The sequence below is a fragment of the Panthera onca genome, chromosome B2 (genome assembly GCF_046562875.1).
Source record: "Panthera onca isolate mPanOnc1 chromosome B2, mPanOnc1 haplotype 2, whole genome shotgun sequence".
NCBI classification, from domain to species: Eukaryota; Metazoa; Chordata; class Mammalia; order Carnivora; family Felidae; genus Panthera; species Panthera onca.
This window is the reverse complement of record NC_138343.1, coordinates 63,341,093-63,358,047: the sequence shown is the minus strand read 5'-3', so window position 1 is coordinate 63,358,047 and position 16,955 is coordinate 63,341,093. Positions and strand designations below refer to the sequence as shown.

At 37.1% G+C, this 16,955-nt stretch overlaps 1 protein-coding gene across 8 annotated transcripts in view; it reads right to left on the bottom strand.

Annotated features, from left to right (window-relative positions):
• Positions 1-16,215, bottom strand: part of FAM135A (family with sequence similarity 135 member A) — a 120,830-nt gene extending 104,615 nt beyond the window's left edge. For 7 of the 8 annotated variants that reach the window (XM_078447049.2, XM_078447053.2, XM_078447051.2 and 4 more), the window contains exon 1: positions 946-1,035. Coding sequence is in view for 1 of the 8 variants with exons in the window: in XM_078447056.2 (XP_078303182.1) it covers positions 15,905-15,996 (92 nt within the window). In the remaining 7 variants the exon portion in view is untranslated. Of the gene's footprint in view, positions 1-945; positions 1,036-15,904 lie in introns of those variants that run through there. The other variant, XM_078447056.2, reaches the window with a different exon arrangement.
• Between the last annotated feature and the right edge of the window lie 740 nt (positions 16,216-16,955).

Sequence of the window (16,955 nt, the reverse complement as noted above, 5' to 3'; positions counted from 1 at the left end):
TTCTTAAATTACTATTCATTTTTAAATTTCAAAAAAAAAATTTCCCTCATTACAAAAGTCTGAAGTATTCATTTAAGAGGTTTAAAAATATATACACAAGCAAAAATAAAAACATTCACGATTCTATCCACTAAAATGTATACTTGGGTATATATTCTTCATATGTGTGTGCATTTGTAAAATTTCTATAAAAATGGGATCAAACCTCATGCATATTTTATAATCTGTTTATTTTATTTAATTTTTTGATGAACACCTATGTCAATAAACATAATTTTATATATTATTTTCAATTGTTTACTATTATAATTTAAACCATCTCCTATTATTGGGTATTTCAGTGGTTTCCATCTTTTCACTATTTCAAAAAAGTACTGTAACAATCATCTTTATCAATAATACATGCTTTAAAACACAATTCAGAGTTAAGAAAGTGTTGAAAGACAATTCTCCAGTCTTCTGTTTCTGCATGTTTTGCAAGGAGACACTGACTGTCTCTGTTCCATGCTACTTTTCAGGGATGTATGTTTATCGAACAGTCTTAGAAGTCAGAGATAGTGTCTCATACTGGAACAAAGAGCAAATCTGTTTATTCCATTAGTAGAGATAGTCTCCCCCTGAGGCATAAGTCAGACAGACTTACTATCCATTATAAAAGATTTGGGTCCCCTTAGCTTGGGGTTCCTCTCCTATAATACAAACTACTCACATGCAGGTGTGGCCTGGTACTATAGCTACTGCTACTGCTACTGCTGTGAATACAACTCATCCTTTTCTTAGATCTAGGAGTCTCCTGTCTTCTGCTCACATCCATGGCATTGTGGCAGGCCAACTTAGCTTGCAAATGGGATAAAATCTCAGACCCTTCATAGTTTTTGAAATAGTTCTTCAGAGAAATTTGATAAATATTCTGATCTCTTAAATAAAAAAGTAACATATTCTTACCTCTGTTGGTTAAAGCTTCATTTTAACATTATTAAATAACCAAACTTGTACTTCCAGTTACTGATTCTTATTGAAAATATATTGTTCCCCCTGTGAGAAAGAAAGAAAATAACATTTTAAACATTTTGTTCTATTTTACACATAAAGAAGTCCATTTTAAGGAAACATATGCTTCATTACTTAACAATCTCAATTTATCTAAAAGATCTGTATCTTGCATAAGGCTTAAAAATAAGTGTTAGAGATTTTTCATTCACAGTTTCACTGATATCAATATTAACTATTATATCTTTGTTAAGGATTCACTGTGTATACTTCAAAGGGCAATAATACATAAGAATACTTTCTTAGTTCAGTGGCTCAAAAACAATCTTCATGAATCTTCAAAATATTATAAGCTTATTAATTTTTTAGATATAAAACTTACCACTTTAAAATAACTCCTTGGGTAGAGTAAGTAATTTCTGAAATTATAAATATATGAAATGTGCATGTGTGCACATGTATGTATGTACACACACACACACACACACACACACACACACACACACTTGAACTATTTTAAACATTTTGACAAAAAAGAATGCCTGGATATGCTATGGATAGTTTTGTTCACACCCCAAATATTTATAGCCTAAAAAATAAACCACTTGCCCTTGGTAAAATTACCTTAGATACTAAAAATATTAGAATAAAGATCACATTCACTCTTCTTCACAGATTTCTTTTCTCTATCATAAACATATAGACTTTACCACTTTCAATAACTGCTATTTTGTTAGTAATTTATAACTAACATACATTAATATATTAGTTTCAGGTGTACAACATAGTGATTTGCTATTTTTATACCTTATGACCACTTCAATAGTTTTGGTTACCATCTGTCACTATATAAATTATTACATTATTATTGGCTAAATTCCCTATGTTGTACATTACATCTCTGTGATTTATTTATTTTATAACTGGGAATTTATACCTCTTAATTCCCTTCACCTATTTTGCCCATTCCCCTACCTCCATCCCCTCTGACAACTACCAGTTTGTTCTCTGTATCTATGAATCTGCTTCTGTTGTGTTCATTTCTTTTGTTTTAGATACCACATATAAGTGAAATCACATGGTATCTATCTTTGTCTGCCTTTTTTCACTTTTTAAAACACCTTCTAGGTCCCATCATATTGCTACAAATGGCAAGATTTCATTCTTTTTTATGGTTAAGTAATATTCCATTGTATTAATACAGCACATCTTATTTATTCATCTCTTGATGGATATATAGATTCCTTCCATATTTTAACTATTATAAATAATGCTACAATGAATATAGGGGTGCATACATCTTTTGGAAAGAGTGTTTTCATTTTCTTTGGATAAATACCCAGAAGTAGAATGAATTACTGGATTGTATGGTATTTCTATTTTTAATACTTTGAGAAACATCCATACTGTCCTCTATGGTGGCTGCACCAATTTACATTACAACCAACAGTGCATGAGGGTTTCCTTTTCTCCACTTCCTCACCAATACTTGTTATTTCTCATCTTTTTGATACTAGTCATTCTGTCTGTTGTGAGGTGGTATCTCATTGTGGTTTTGATTTGCACTTCCCTGATGACTAGTGATGTTGAGCATCTTTTTATGTGTCTGTTGGCCATCTGTATGTCTTCTTTGGAAAAATGTCTATTCAGGTCCTCTGTCCATTTTTTAATCGGGTTGTTTGGGGGTTTTACTGCTATCAAGTTGTAGGAGTTCTTTATATATTTTGGCTATCAACTCCTTTATCAGATACATCTTTGCAACTATCTTTTCCCATTCAGTAGGCTGCATTTTTGTTTGGTTGATGGTATCCTTCACTGTGCAAAAGCCTCTCAGTGTGATATAATCTCATTTGTTTATTTTTCCTGTTGTTGCCATTAGCTGAGGAGACATATATATATATATATATATATATATATATATATATATATATATAATACTGCTAAGCTCAATGCCAAAAAGCTTACTGCCTATGTTTTCTTTTAGAAGTTTTTTGGATGTAGGTTTTACATTTAAGTCTTTAATCCTCTTGGATTTTTTTTTAATCTGGTATAAAAAAATGGTCCAGTTTCATTATTTGGCATGTTTCTGTCCAGTTTTCTTAGCACCATTTATTGAATAGATTTCCTCATAGTATTTCTGCCTCCTGTCACAGATTAACTGAGCCTATAAGCTGGGTTTATTTCTGGGCTCTCTGTTACATAGATCTATATGTCTGTTTTTGTGCTAGTACCATACTGTTTTGATTACTATAGCTTTGTAGTATAATTTGAAATCAGGGAGCAATACCTCCAGCTTTGTTTTTTCTTCTCAAGACTGCTTTGATATTTAAGGTCTTTTGTTGTTCCATACAAATTTTAGGATTATTTGTTCTAGTTCTGTGAAAAATGTCAATGGTATTTTGACAGGGATTGAACTGAGTCTCTAGATTGCTTTGGGTACTATGGACATTTTAACACTATTAATTTTTCTAATCTATAAGCATGATATATCTTTCCATTTATGTCATCTTCAATTTCTTTCTTCTATGTCTTAACAGTTTTCAGAGTACAGGTCTTTCACCTCCTCGGTTAAATTTATTCCTAGGTATTTTATTCTTCTTGATGCAATTGTTTCCCTTTTTCAAAGATGGGAGCGTCTTCTTGATAGTGATCTAGTTTTGACCATGCAAATCAGGACAAAACCCCAAAGAATGGTAAAACAAAAAGATGGAAAGATTCTGGACTCCTGAATAGCTTCACAGAGCACAGATGTCCTACCTAGATAGGACTGCTATCAACTGCTCAGCCTTTTATGTCTTATAACTCTTTGTTACAGCAACAACAACTAACCTATACTCTAATATGCCACCCACTGCAAGCTATTTGCAAAAGAAGCAGCCAGATGATCCTTTACATACTGCATAACATATATATTTAATACTATACAGTTATACATAATTTGTAGTATATTTTAATGTTATATAATAATATATATTATTTGAAAGTAATCTAAATTATATCTCTTTCCTCTCTTCCAAACCTTCAGTGGTTTCCCACAATACTCAGTAAAATTCCCTTATGACAGCCTATATGTTGGCTTCATATAATCTGTATCTTCTATAACTTCTCTGACCTTATCTCCTACCACTCCGCCCACTAGTTTCCTTGCTATTCCTCAAACACACCAAATATATTCCTACTCCAGGACATTTCCATTTGTTCTCTGGAACACTCTTCCCTCCCAATATTTTAATGAATCACTCTTCCACCTCTTTCCAGTCTTGAACTGAAATAGCCCTTTCCTGGGCACACTATCTAAAATAGTAACTCTCAAAAAAAAAATAAAATAAATAGTAACTCTCCTGGTACATCCTTTTTCCTCCCTTATGTTTTTTTGTTTTCCCTCAAACTTATCTCCATCTAACAAATGAAAGGCTTTAATTTATTAGTTTTCATTATTTTTCCCCACTAACATGTAAGCTTTATAATGGCAGGAATTCTTTTTTTTTTAATCTTTATTTTTTTTGAGAGAGAAAAAGGCAGAGAGAGAGAGAGCACCTGCCACTAGGGGAGAGGCAGAGAGAGAGGGGACAGAGAATCTGAAGTTGGCTCCACGCTGACAGCAGAGAGCCCAATGCAGGGCCCAAACTCATGAACCACGAGATCATGCCCTGAACAAAAGTTGGACGTGTTACTGACTGAGCTACCCAGGTGTCCCTAAGCCACCCAGACACCCCTAAAGGCAGGATTTCTGACTACTCTGTTCACAGCTGTCTCCCCACTGCCTGACACCCAGTAGGCACTCAATTTAATATTTAACAAAGATTTAATAAATTAACATGGACTCTTCCATAAATATTAAATGTAACTATTTTTCTATTTAAACCCAACCAACTTGAAGAAAGGAATTATTACACTGATATAAGGAAAACAAGAGACATGCATGAATAAACTTTTATGATAAAATTCCTTTACTAGCATATGTTCTAGGTCTGTTTGTAACTTCTTTCACTCTTCCTCTCGTATTCTGCTGTTTTTTGTTCTATTGTTACTGTCTCATTTTTCTCAAATCCATGTCTTTTTATTGATTATTCTCTAAGTAGAAATATATAATACATGTACAGGTATAGACAGAGTGATGCTGATAAATCTGATTTTCATTTCCCCTCAAAAAAGGAGTAAACAATTATTTTTATGTTTAAGTATTGGTAGAAGAAAAATTTCAAAGAAGGACTAAAGGAAAAGGAGAATAGGCAAAAAGAGAAGGACAAGAAAAACTCAGAGGACTCTCACAGTCAAAGGGGATCTGTGTGATTCTCTTCTCATAAACTCATAAACTTCCCTTTTCCCATTACAGGGAGCAACTGCCACATAGGTATAGCCAATTCTTGCTGGCCCAGAGATGTCAGCAGTTCTAAGTTTTCAAGGAGAAATTGGAAAAATTTTTTTTCTAAAGATGAAATCTACTAAACTTCAGATGTTGCCAAACAGCTAAAAAATAAACTAAAACAAACAAACAATACCTATGTAGTTCAAATCAAATTCATCTACAGGGCAAATGCATTTAGAGTTTGCAATCTCTCACTAACACAGATTCTTAGGCATTCTGCTCCTCAGGAAAAGGATCTTTCATGAAACAGAAAAATCCTGGTCTGTCCTCTCTTAAGAATGAAAGAAGGTGAAGAAAGAACATCTTTCCTTTTACCCAGATGATGTCTGGGAACTCTGCTCCACAGTCAGTTTGCTGGCTTAGAATCTGTCACTTTAATCTGAGCACTTGGAGCTATGGGGATGAGCTGATTTACCTGAGACTAAATTGTTCTTTCTGTTTCCTGGACCTGGCAAAGTAGCTAAACAGAATAATTTGAGAGGTCTGTTGAAGTAGGATTCCTTCCTGGGCCATTACCTAGGTCCCTAGGAGAATTTAGCTGACTAAACTACAAACTCCAATCCAAAGAAGGCACCAGGGACCTCAAACAGAAACTGACTCTGATACTAAATGGGAAATTTATACTGAAAGGCTCTTATACTGACAGGGAGAACAATCTGACAATTACCTTATAATACCTCAGGAAAAGATAGCTTACTTCCAAAGAAACAAAGTCACCTGTTAACCTGCAAGAGAAGTTCTTGGCCCTCTAGAGCTGCTCTGTCCAACACAGTGGCCCCTAGACACACCTGGCTATTGAACAATTAAAATGTGACTACGGTGACCGAAGAACTGAATTTTTAATTTTAAAGTAATTTAAATTTTATTTATTTTTTTTAGTAATTTAAATTTTAATCCAAACACTAACACAGTATAAATTTTTCCACTGAACATAACTTTATCATTTTGATAGGACTATGTTTTATTTTAACTGTTAAAAATGTAGTACACTACTTGATATGCTCTAAGCATAAAGTACACACTAGATTTTGAAGACTTAGTACAGAAAAAGAACATAAATATCTCATTAATATGTTTATATATTTATCACATCTTGAAATAATATTTTAGATATGTTGGGTTAAATAAAATATATTATAAAAATTAATTTTCCCAGCTTATTTTATTTTTTAAAATGTAGCTACTAGAAAGTTTTAAATTACATATACAAAGGTCTATTGAATATGTTAGTCTAGGAATACCAAGCCATCTCTTTAACTGATGGAATGTGTAGTAACTGCCCCAGAAATAGCACTAGGTGCATAAAAACCATGCATATTTTCTAAGACTATAGAGATGTTCACTCCCATCAGATCAGCTGAGAGACCTCCAATATCCACAAAGGGGAGTCCAGATATGGATATCTAGAAAAATGTGGGAGATGCTCATACATCATCTATACTAATCCTAAAGCAAAAGCTAACCACTAACCATTTTGAACACAGTCTGCATTCATAAGCATTATCAGAAGTCTATAAGGATGTGGAAATATCTGAAACTAAGAGGCACAGCTTAGAGGTTCCTTAAGATGAACTGGAGACCACAAGGGATGACCAGATCCTCTCACAGAAATAAAAAAACTAACAGACTTGACTCAAACTGCAGACCCAAAATATATGCCCTAAAGATGGATGTTCTTTCTCCTAAGGAAGAGAGTAAAGGAGTTGAAAAATTAGAACTCTGAGACACTCCCTTTGCCAACGCAAGGAATAAAGGAATCACTTCTATCAATTACAGAGCCAACAACTCCAGCTTCCAGATACTATCCCCAAGTTAGCAGCCATGGCACAAATGGGTTCAGCGATGACAGGCTGAATAATGATGCCTAATCTTAGGTAGAAGATACTAAAGACACAACATAAGGCAAAAATCACTTATGGGCCAACTTACTCTTAAAATTCCCCTAGAAAGGCTCCACGTTGACAATCAATATACCATTTACCAGTGAGTAAAACACGTTTCACTTTGTTTTCCAGCTTTAGGAGAAAATTCACTGTTTCTTCAGCTGAACACTAAACACAGTAACCTTGCATTTAGGGGCCATATTGTACAAAAAATAAACACATCTTTAAATGTTTATATTCAATATAGAGAGAAACTCCAAATATGACAGACATATAGGAACTGATACCAAATGAAGGAACAACACATTCAAGCCCAAATAGATGAGGGGTTTACACTTTGAGAGAGATGTAGGGCCTGAGACTGACATTTGGGATCTGGGACCAACAGAGGAAAGCATCTATACGTACAGTTCAATTCAAATATGTTAAATACGAATATGATGGGAACAAAGAAGGAGGTTAACTCAATCCATTTGTTACTAGCTAGTCAGCTTTGGATTCATTTTCTTGGGCCTTCTCCTAATGAATAAGCAGGAAGCTCAAAATAGGAGCACCTTCAGAAGCCTTCAAAATGCTGTTCTCCTAACTTTGTGAAAAAAGTACTCTTATAACAGTCAAGTGCTACAGCAAACTGAGAAAAGTCTGAAGATGTGTACTTTGGGCGTGGGAGTGTGCTGAGCTGCCACCTTTTCTAAATCTCAGTCACCTAGAGCACTGTAGAACTCCAATCCACATAGGCTCAGGCCCCTACAGTCTTTGAGCTAATCCTGACAAAGTCAGACTACACAACAGCAAACTGAGAACAATCAACCAGTGATATCTGGATTAGTCGTGCATCCCTAACCCTGCCATCTGGTATAATTCTGGCCACCGAAATTGGTTAAGTCTACATTGGTTGGTTCAGTCTAAATATCAGTCTAAATATCTAAACATCTGAATATGTTATTTCTTGATTTACATTTAGTTCTCTTTCTGTTTGGCTGAAGCCCTGACACCCTGCTCAGCTTTGTAAGCTCCCTCTTGCAGGGGCTAAACATGCTAAGTCACTGTATTATATCCTGCTCTAAAATGGCCAAGCCACCTGTCACTTGCCTGACTCTGAAGTTCATACCATTCAGATGGCTTTTAACTCTCTTTTTGCCTTCACAATATTTCACATTCACAACACACTTTCATCAGTAACATCTCTCATTTCAAAAACTGATTCACAGTGAAGATGAGCTTATCTACTAAGGAAGATGTAAATTAAGGAAGATCACTGGTCTAGAAACTTTTGCTGCTAGTGATTACTCATCACAATGAATTCCTGAGAGTCAGCCATATGCTATACTGCCCAAATTACATAAATATTTAAGAAGAGAAAAGAGTACTAAATTCTTCTCTTTTAGAGACAGGGGAAGAGGAGACCTTCCAAAGGGAAAATAATGAGAACAGCTTGATAGACAAAGTATATTTGAAATAGCTGTATGTTTCTCTACTGATATCAGATATAAACCCAACAGCACTATCAAATTGAAACCAAATACAAACATTCAGAACTTTTTGGAGTACCTACTATTATACCAGTAACTTTAACTATGTGATTTCATTTAATTCTCATAAAAATCTGAAAAGAGCTATCATTACTCCACTTTACAGGTAAGGGAACTAAAGAGCAAAACGTGTATATAACTTATCCAAGATTACAGTTAAGAAATAATGGAAAAACGACAAAACCTTCAAATGTGCCAAAATACATGGCCTAAATTTAAACTTACATAATTGTAAAGTCCACACCTGACCTGTTTTGGAAATAGATTGAATAATCGTCAAGCCATGAGATAAATATGCCCCCACTAAAAGAAAAACTGAAATCAGAATGCAGAATTAATGAAAAAAATAATCCTTGATAAATTAACCACTTTATTTTTCCATGTAATTAGCATTTTTCTCTAATTATGAAATCTTCAAATGTCTCACATCCCATGCCTAGAAACACAAAATCTGAAGTTGTAAAGGCACTGTTATCTTCTAATTTCTTTAAAATTTGGTTTTGAACAGTTATTATCTAATAAAAGAGAAATACATGATTACTAATCTTAGAACTGGCACTTAGATTAAGAAGAAAGCATTCTCAAAACAAAATACTGTTCACTTTGGCGGTGCGTGGGTGGCTTAGTAGGTTAAGTATCTGAGTCTAAATTTCAGCTCAGGTCATGATCACCATTCGTGAGACTGAGCCCCATGTCAGGCTCTGTGCTGACAGTGCAGAGCCTGCTTAGGATTCTCTTTCTCTCTCTCTCTCTTTCTGCCCCTCCCCCAGCTCATGCACATGCTCTCTCTCTCAATCAAAATAAATAAATAAGCATTAAAAAAAAAACATTCTTCACTTTGGATAACTGTATTAATGTGATAGAAAATCCATACAAAGAATTTTTTTTAAACACTGAAAGAATGTTGGTAACTTCTGAGAGTATTCCCATGGTTGACTTACTAAATGAGAATGACATAAACAGACAAATAACTTCTATTGCTCATTATGGGACACTTAATGAAAGCTACCTCTGACATTATATCAACAATGAGAAAACAGATTTAATTTATTAAACCCAGCTCACATAAACTTTTCAGGGACACATCAATGACATAAAACAAATCTGCCAGTAACTTAATACAGAATTCCTTTGAATGTAGTATGTTATTATTTACTTAAAAAAAAACAAGAATAGCCCAAATGACCAAAAACTAGTTACCTCTTTTAACATGAAGAGAAATTCACAAAGAACCACAGCCATTATCTACTACCTAGTTCAGGGAGCTGCCCAGCATCCCTTAAAATATTTCATCATATTGGTTATCTCAACAGACAACAAAGCTCAGAACCAGAACAAAAATAAGTATAATGCTCTCTTCGAAAAATATTATTTTTTAAAAAAAATTTTGGGGACGCCTGGGTGGTTCAGTCAGTTAAGTGTATGACTTTGGCTTAGGTCATGATCTCATGGTCCATGAGTTCAAGTCCCACATTGGGTTCTGTGCTGACAGCTCAGAGCCTGGAGCCTGCTTCAGATTCTGTGCCTCCCTCTCTGTTCCTCCCCCACATGTGCTCTGTCTGTCTCTCAAAAATGAATAACTATAAAAAACAATTAAAAAAATTTTTTTAAATATTTATTTATTTTGAGAGAGAGACAGAGTGTGAATGGGGGAGGGGAAGAGAGACAGGGAGACACCAAATCCAAAGCAGGCTCCAGGCTCCTAGCACAGAGCCTGACACAGGGCTCAAATTCATGAATGGTGAGATCATGACCTGAGCTGAAGTTGGATGCTTAACCTACTGAGCCACCCAGGAACCCCTCTTTGAAAAATATTCTAAGAAACAAACAATGCTTTCATAAAAGTCTATGCTTTCTTGCTTTCTTTAGTCTAGCAGTAACTTTGATGTCAGAGAGATGTGGATTCTAATCCAGACTTACTAAATCTTACTTTACTCAAATGGGGAAATATTTGTAACTTCTAGGTCAAAAGGTAAGAATTAAAAAGATTTTATACACACACACACACACAAAGCCATAAGCATGGTACTTGGTACATGGTGCTCAATAAATAGCTGATACTATGATTTTATTTTATGTCAACTTTTTTTCCTTTTTTTATTAGGTTTTTATTTTAATTCCAGTATAGTTAAAATACAGTATTATATCAGCTTTAGGTGTACAATAAAGTGATTCAACAATTCCTTACATCTCACTATGTTAATTTTTTTTAAGTAGGCTTCATGTCCAGCACATAGCCCAAAATGCGGGACTTGAATTCATGACCCTGAGATCAAGACTTGTGCTGAGATCTAGAGTCAGATGCTTAACTGATAAGGTGCCCCTTATCTCAATTTTTAAAATAAGATTTCATTTAGAGAAACAATGTAACTCAACTAAATAGGTTTTTATTACCAGTTTCAATTTCGTGGTTTAAAAATATTGTGATTTAGGAGGTGCCTAGGTGGCTCAGTAGGTTAAGCGATCGGCTCTTGGTTTCAGCTTAGGTATGATCTTGCAGTTTGTGAGATAGAGCCCCATGTCGGGCTCTGCTCTGACTGCATACAGCCTGCTTAGGATTCCCTCTCTCCCTCTCTCTCTACCCCTCCCCTGCTTGTGCTTGCACTCTCTCTCTCAAAATAAATAAACTTAAAAATATATATTGTCATTTACAGGCCATCAGACCTTAAAGGGAAAAGAGTTGGCTTCCACTAAGATCTTAGGTGTTGAGAAAAACCAGGGGAAAAAAGAAGGAAACGTGACTATTACAACTCTCTATTCAAAAATTTTTTCTACTGATTTCACTCCCTAAAGACATTTCTTTGGTTCCCCCTAACTGGAGGGCTATTTCAGAACTCTTCTACAAAACTAGGGCCCTTGGCAAGCATTATATTATATAATTATCATACTTTGAAATAAAATTACTAATTTTATAGGACTAGTGACACCTATACTCTAATCTTACCCTCCTGAGGAAAAGAATGAATTTTCAGTAAGCCTGAGGACAAATAAGGGTGGTTTTAACATATGGGGTCCTCAATTCCAGAAGACAAAGGTGATGGCAAAGGAAATATAGGCTTCTAAGGTCTGAAACTGTGACTGTCAATAAGCCCTGACCTTGCTGTTTAGACATTTACAGTGAGCAGTACTTCCAGTTGCAGGCCATGACTTACTGGCAACTTGAAGACATCAAGCAGCAGATGTCAGAGATACCAATGACCTAAAAACAATCTTGAATGAAGCAGCTGCATCCCATAAGACAACTTCAAGGGGATTTCAAAAAGGAATACTTCTATTTTTGATTATATTAAGAACTGTAGCAAAAGGACATTTCATAAAACTTGACAGAAATGTTCCAAAATACTATTAATTATAGACTTCTATATTGATAATATAATGTAGAAATACTTTCTGTATTATGGATGGTGTAAAGAGACTTAATCCTATAAAAGGAAATATGCTATATTTTCTCAGGATATTATTTTGGTTGAGAGATAGCTCATAAAGATTATTTCATCAAAATAAGAAGGCGTTATTCAAGCAGGAGAGACCTGGTATAATCTGGGATAATATGCCTGGCATCTCCATATTCCTGTTAAGAAAAAAGAGGCTAATTTTTATTAAATTTAGCACATTACTGATAACTAAGCATGCACTTATTAAAAAATGCTTATCTTTAAAAATAAAATGGTGAAACCCATTATGGAGCTGTTTCACTCTTCCTTCTGAAAAATCTAGACCTAACAACCAGTGCTTTGTAACTTTTCTAAAAAATCATTGAGTTCTTTAAGCTTTTATTTTTGTATCACCATTCTGCTTATTCTTATTCATTTCCAGACTTTCTTCCTGACAAACAACTCAAGGAAAAGAAAAATAAAAACACATTCCTCGAGGTGCCTGGGTGGCTCGGTCGGTTGAGCATCCAACTTCGGCTCAGGTCATGACCTCACAGTTCATGAGTTCGAGCCCTGCATCAGGCTCTGTGCTGACAGCTCAGAGCCTAGAGCCTGCTTCCTATTCTGTGTCTCCCTCTCTCTCTATCCCTCCCCCACTCATGCTCTGTGTGTGTTTCTCTCTCTCTCAAAAATAAAGACATTAAAAAATTAAAAAAAACACATTCCTCATTTCAAATCTATGTGCACCCACCTCTAGCCATTCACTTAAATACACACAGATACATACCACAACATTCACTTTTAAGCAGTTTTTCCTCAATACCCAGAATCAAAGTGAAGGAAATTCTTGCCCTTTCTAATTCCTAAACAACCCCCACTGTCAAGGGTGTATTTCTACAATAAACAAAACTAAAATATAAGACAACAGAAAATTATGTAGGTAACCAAAGTTACATGAATAACTCCTACATTTTTCAGTGTCAAATCCTGACAAAGGGCATTTTAATTCTATATACTGAATGCAACAGTATCTGTTTCATTGTAATATGAACATTAGTATAAGCTAGTATATAGTTCACCAGCACTCTACTAGATTTTTCACAGAGGTCTAAAATTAAATTAAAAAATTGAAGTTCCAATTTGATCTGGAATTTAAGCATTCAATTATTCTCTTACACAGTCTAAAAGAGATGGAAATAAAGTATTTATATAGCAAGTTTTGCCTGTGGTGGCCCTAAGTATCTTTAAATAAGGCTTTCTTTGCCACTGAAAGATCACTGAGTGGCCACCTTTTTTACCCACTTATTACAGGTAGAAACACCTACCTATAGAGGTTAAGTGGCTTCTACAAATTAATGTCATGAGTCATCATAATAGTTTAGATCTTCTTAATGTTTATTTACTTTTGAGAGAGACAGAGAGAGAGAGAGAGAGAGAGAGCAAGCACGCAACTGGGGGACAGACAGAGAGAGGGAGACACCAAATCTGAAACATGCTCCAGGCTCTGAGCTGTCAGCACAGAGCCCGACCTGGGGCTGGAACTCATGAACTGTGAAATCATGACCTGAGCTGAAGTTAGGCACTTAACCGACTGAGCCACCAGATGCCCCTAGTTTAGATCTTCTGACTTCAAGTCCTGTGCCTGTTGTCCACCATAATTTTTTTTTAATTTCTAAGAGCACAGAATCAACACACTAAAAAAAAAAAAAAAAAAAAAACCAACAAGAATTTGTAGGCATTTACTTTTTTCATGAATTGCTACCTAAAAATAAAAAAGATTTGTCTTTGAAAGATGGAAAGCTTCCTTCAGAAGCAGCAGTTATCTCTATTTGCATTGGAAAAATCACTTTAAAAAAGTCTTAAAAGTTGAGGAGTTCATCACCTCTTACCACACACAATAATTGCTGGTTCTTCCAACAGAGGTGTGGCTTAATGACACTGGATCCTAAATTGTATTTCCCTCCACTTTTATTTCTAGTATCACTTTGAATAAGAAACTACATTTTTTTGCCTTGGTGTCTCCCTTCTGTACAACAGAAACAGAAAAATTTAAGTCCTACCTGACATAGACAATGTAAGGAAGAATTTACTGTTTGTGGACTGCTTTGAGATTCCAGAATGAAATACATAATCCAGTTGATCTTCAACCCTAGAATAAAGGCAAACTTCACTGAAAGTAACTGCTTCAGCAGATGCCTTCAAAATAAAATACTACACCATTACTTAAACAGAGCGGTTTTATGTAAATTAAATGGTGGGGGCTCCAACACTGGTTAGAAAGGTCTTTTGCCCAATTCAAAAATTTAATACTTCTATTCTCACATATTTTTCATTCAGTAGGCACATTACACCTATTCTTAAATTAGTAGAAATTATATGCATTTATTAAAGAGAAGAGAGACCCTCAAGAAAATGATGCAATCAGTTGCAATAGTAAATATATAAAATAGCAAATTAACGAATTCTCTAAAATAAAATTTGTTAAATTTCATTTAAGGTCAGCTCTTGGACAACTGTATTTACTGAAGGGCAACAAAATTTCCAAATTTTAACCTTATGTTTGTAGATCAGCCTTTAACAAATCTTAACCCTTTATACTTTCATCAAGTCTATATTAAACTTACTTCTTCTGACATATAAACGTAATTCTTAGAAATTAAAGGTTCAATCAGTAAATATAAGACGTTTATTGCTACTGTCACTCTTTTGATGATATTCCCAGTGAGGGAAGAAAAGAGATAAAAGAGATTTTATTAAATTGGAAGCTGAATTAAGAATACTGAGAGGATACCTAGCTTAGGTAGAAAGCACAAGAGACAACTAACTCTTCAGAGATATAATGAAAAGTAAAACAGACTGAAGAGGCTATGAAAAAGCAAAAAACAAAAACAAAACAAAACCTCAAAACACCAAAAGCAGTTTGAGAGAGCGAGAGCGAGAGAGAGAGAGAGAGAGAGAGAAACACCCAAGATTAGATAACAGAAATAAAGGAATAAAGGAAAAGGACGGGAGGACGCGAGCCATCAGACGGAAACCGATGAAACAGGGTACCAAAAAGAGCTAAAGATTATGGGAGTAAGGGCCTGCGAAGGTAAGGTGGGGCACCGAAGGAACTCCAGCGCAAAACGACATTAAAGCAAACACACAATCGTAAACTCACAAAAGAGAACGAAGATGTGCCGACAGGAGAAAAATGAGAAGAGAGCCAAGGAAGAAATCATAGAGGCAAACTTGGTCGGTGAGGGTAAGAAGAGTCAAGAAGAAGAGCCAGACTAGGGATGCACAGCGAGATGGAAGCAATCGAGGGGAGCAAAAGGATACACTGCCTCAACGGAGACCAGCCGAGCGAAAGGGCACGTGGGAGGAGGGGATGAAAGAGCAGAACTACGAAAGAGGGGTAAAGGGAGGACAGAGCGGCGAGGATGGAGCAGACGGCGAAGGGCAGGCGAGGTCTGGGAACTGGAGTGAGGTTCAGGAAGAGCCGGCCGAAGAACATGCCGCAGGGGCAGGGGCGGCAGGGAGCACCCGGTGAGCGCCGTGGCTCCTCGCCACCCGGAGGGCACTCTGCACAGCCGTCCCCACCGACCTTCAGCGGGCCCAGGGCTGGGCTCCGACCGGCAGCCGCCGGACGAGGGGCCGCAGCGGGCGAGCGGGGACAAGGAGAAGGAGGCCGCTTCCTGCCGGGCCCGTGGGAAAGAGGGAGGGAGAGGTCCTGGGTGTAGGGAACCCGGGGAGACGGTGAAGACAGAGGCTTACCTTTCGCCGGGTTCGGCCTCCTCCACTGCCTGTCGGACGGAGGAACTCGTTGTCCTGCTGGAAAAAGACGGCCCTACCCGGGTCAGCACCATCCCGCCCCGGGCCCCCTCACATCGCCGCAGTAACCGCAACCACCGCAGCGAAGGAGCCGGTTCGTCACCGCCGCTCGGCTACCGGCCCACCACGGCCAGTGAGCATGCGCAGTCGCCCCAGTCTCGAGGGATTCCCGGCCAGCCAGAGCTACCTGCGATCAACAGGTCTCCGGCCCTGCGGCCCCGCCCCCGGCCTTCTCTCGCCTCCCCGTTCCTCCCTGGTCCCTCCCCTCTCTGAGGCTAGGCCCCGCCCCTTGCAAACACTTAGCCCCGCCCCTCTCCCGCGTCCCAAGCCTCTCAAGCGCCAGTGCCAACAGATTTCGGGATTTATCCACTCTATTCGGCTCTCTATCCCAAGCTCTCGCGAGAACGGGAGTTTTGCGTCAATAAAATGCGCGAACGCCTGTGGTAGTGTCTGACTAGGGGTTTAAAGAAACAAGGCGAGAGTCTGTGTTTCATGCTGAAGAGGATGGTATAGGAGGATCGCAAAAGGAGGGAGTGCTAAGACTTCAGCTCTATTTCTCACGTTGATTTTTATTCGCTCTTCCTGACCTTTTGGCTGCCGTCCTGGATAAAGAGCCTAGTCCCTGCGCTACTCCCCTTGCGCAGTAGGAAAGGAAGCTGCAGGAAATCCACGCTGGCTCAAAACTGCTGGCTTTTAGGGACTTCGTGCATTTTTGGAGAGATCGTGGATGCTGCTATGGTTACTGCTAGGTTACTGATGCCCACAAAGGCGGGGAGAGGGGGCGATGAAGTGAAGTCTTTAGCTTTGAAATTCCATTAAAAGAAGCCTATGATTTGGTTAGCCCGTGAAGGATAATCTTGTGATTTACTTTCTCATCCCAGTTTCTGAATGTAATCCAGGCGAATTTTTTGTAGCTGTGTTACTAAAGCAAAGTTAATGAAAAAAAGGAAATTGTGGCTGTGGTGTGTGTTAAAAGTGAATTTGGAGGATGAAT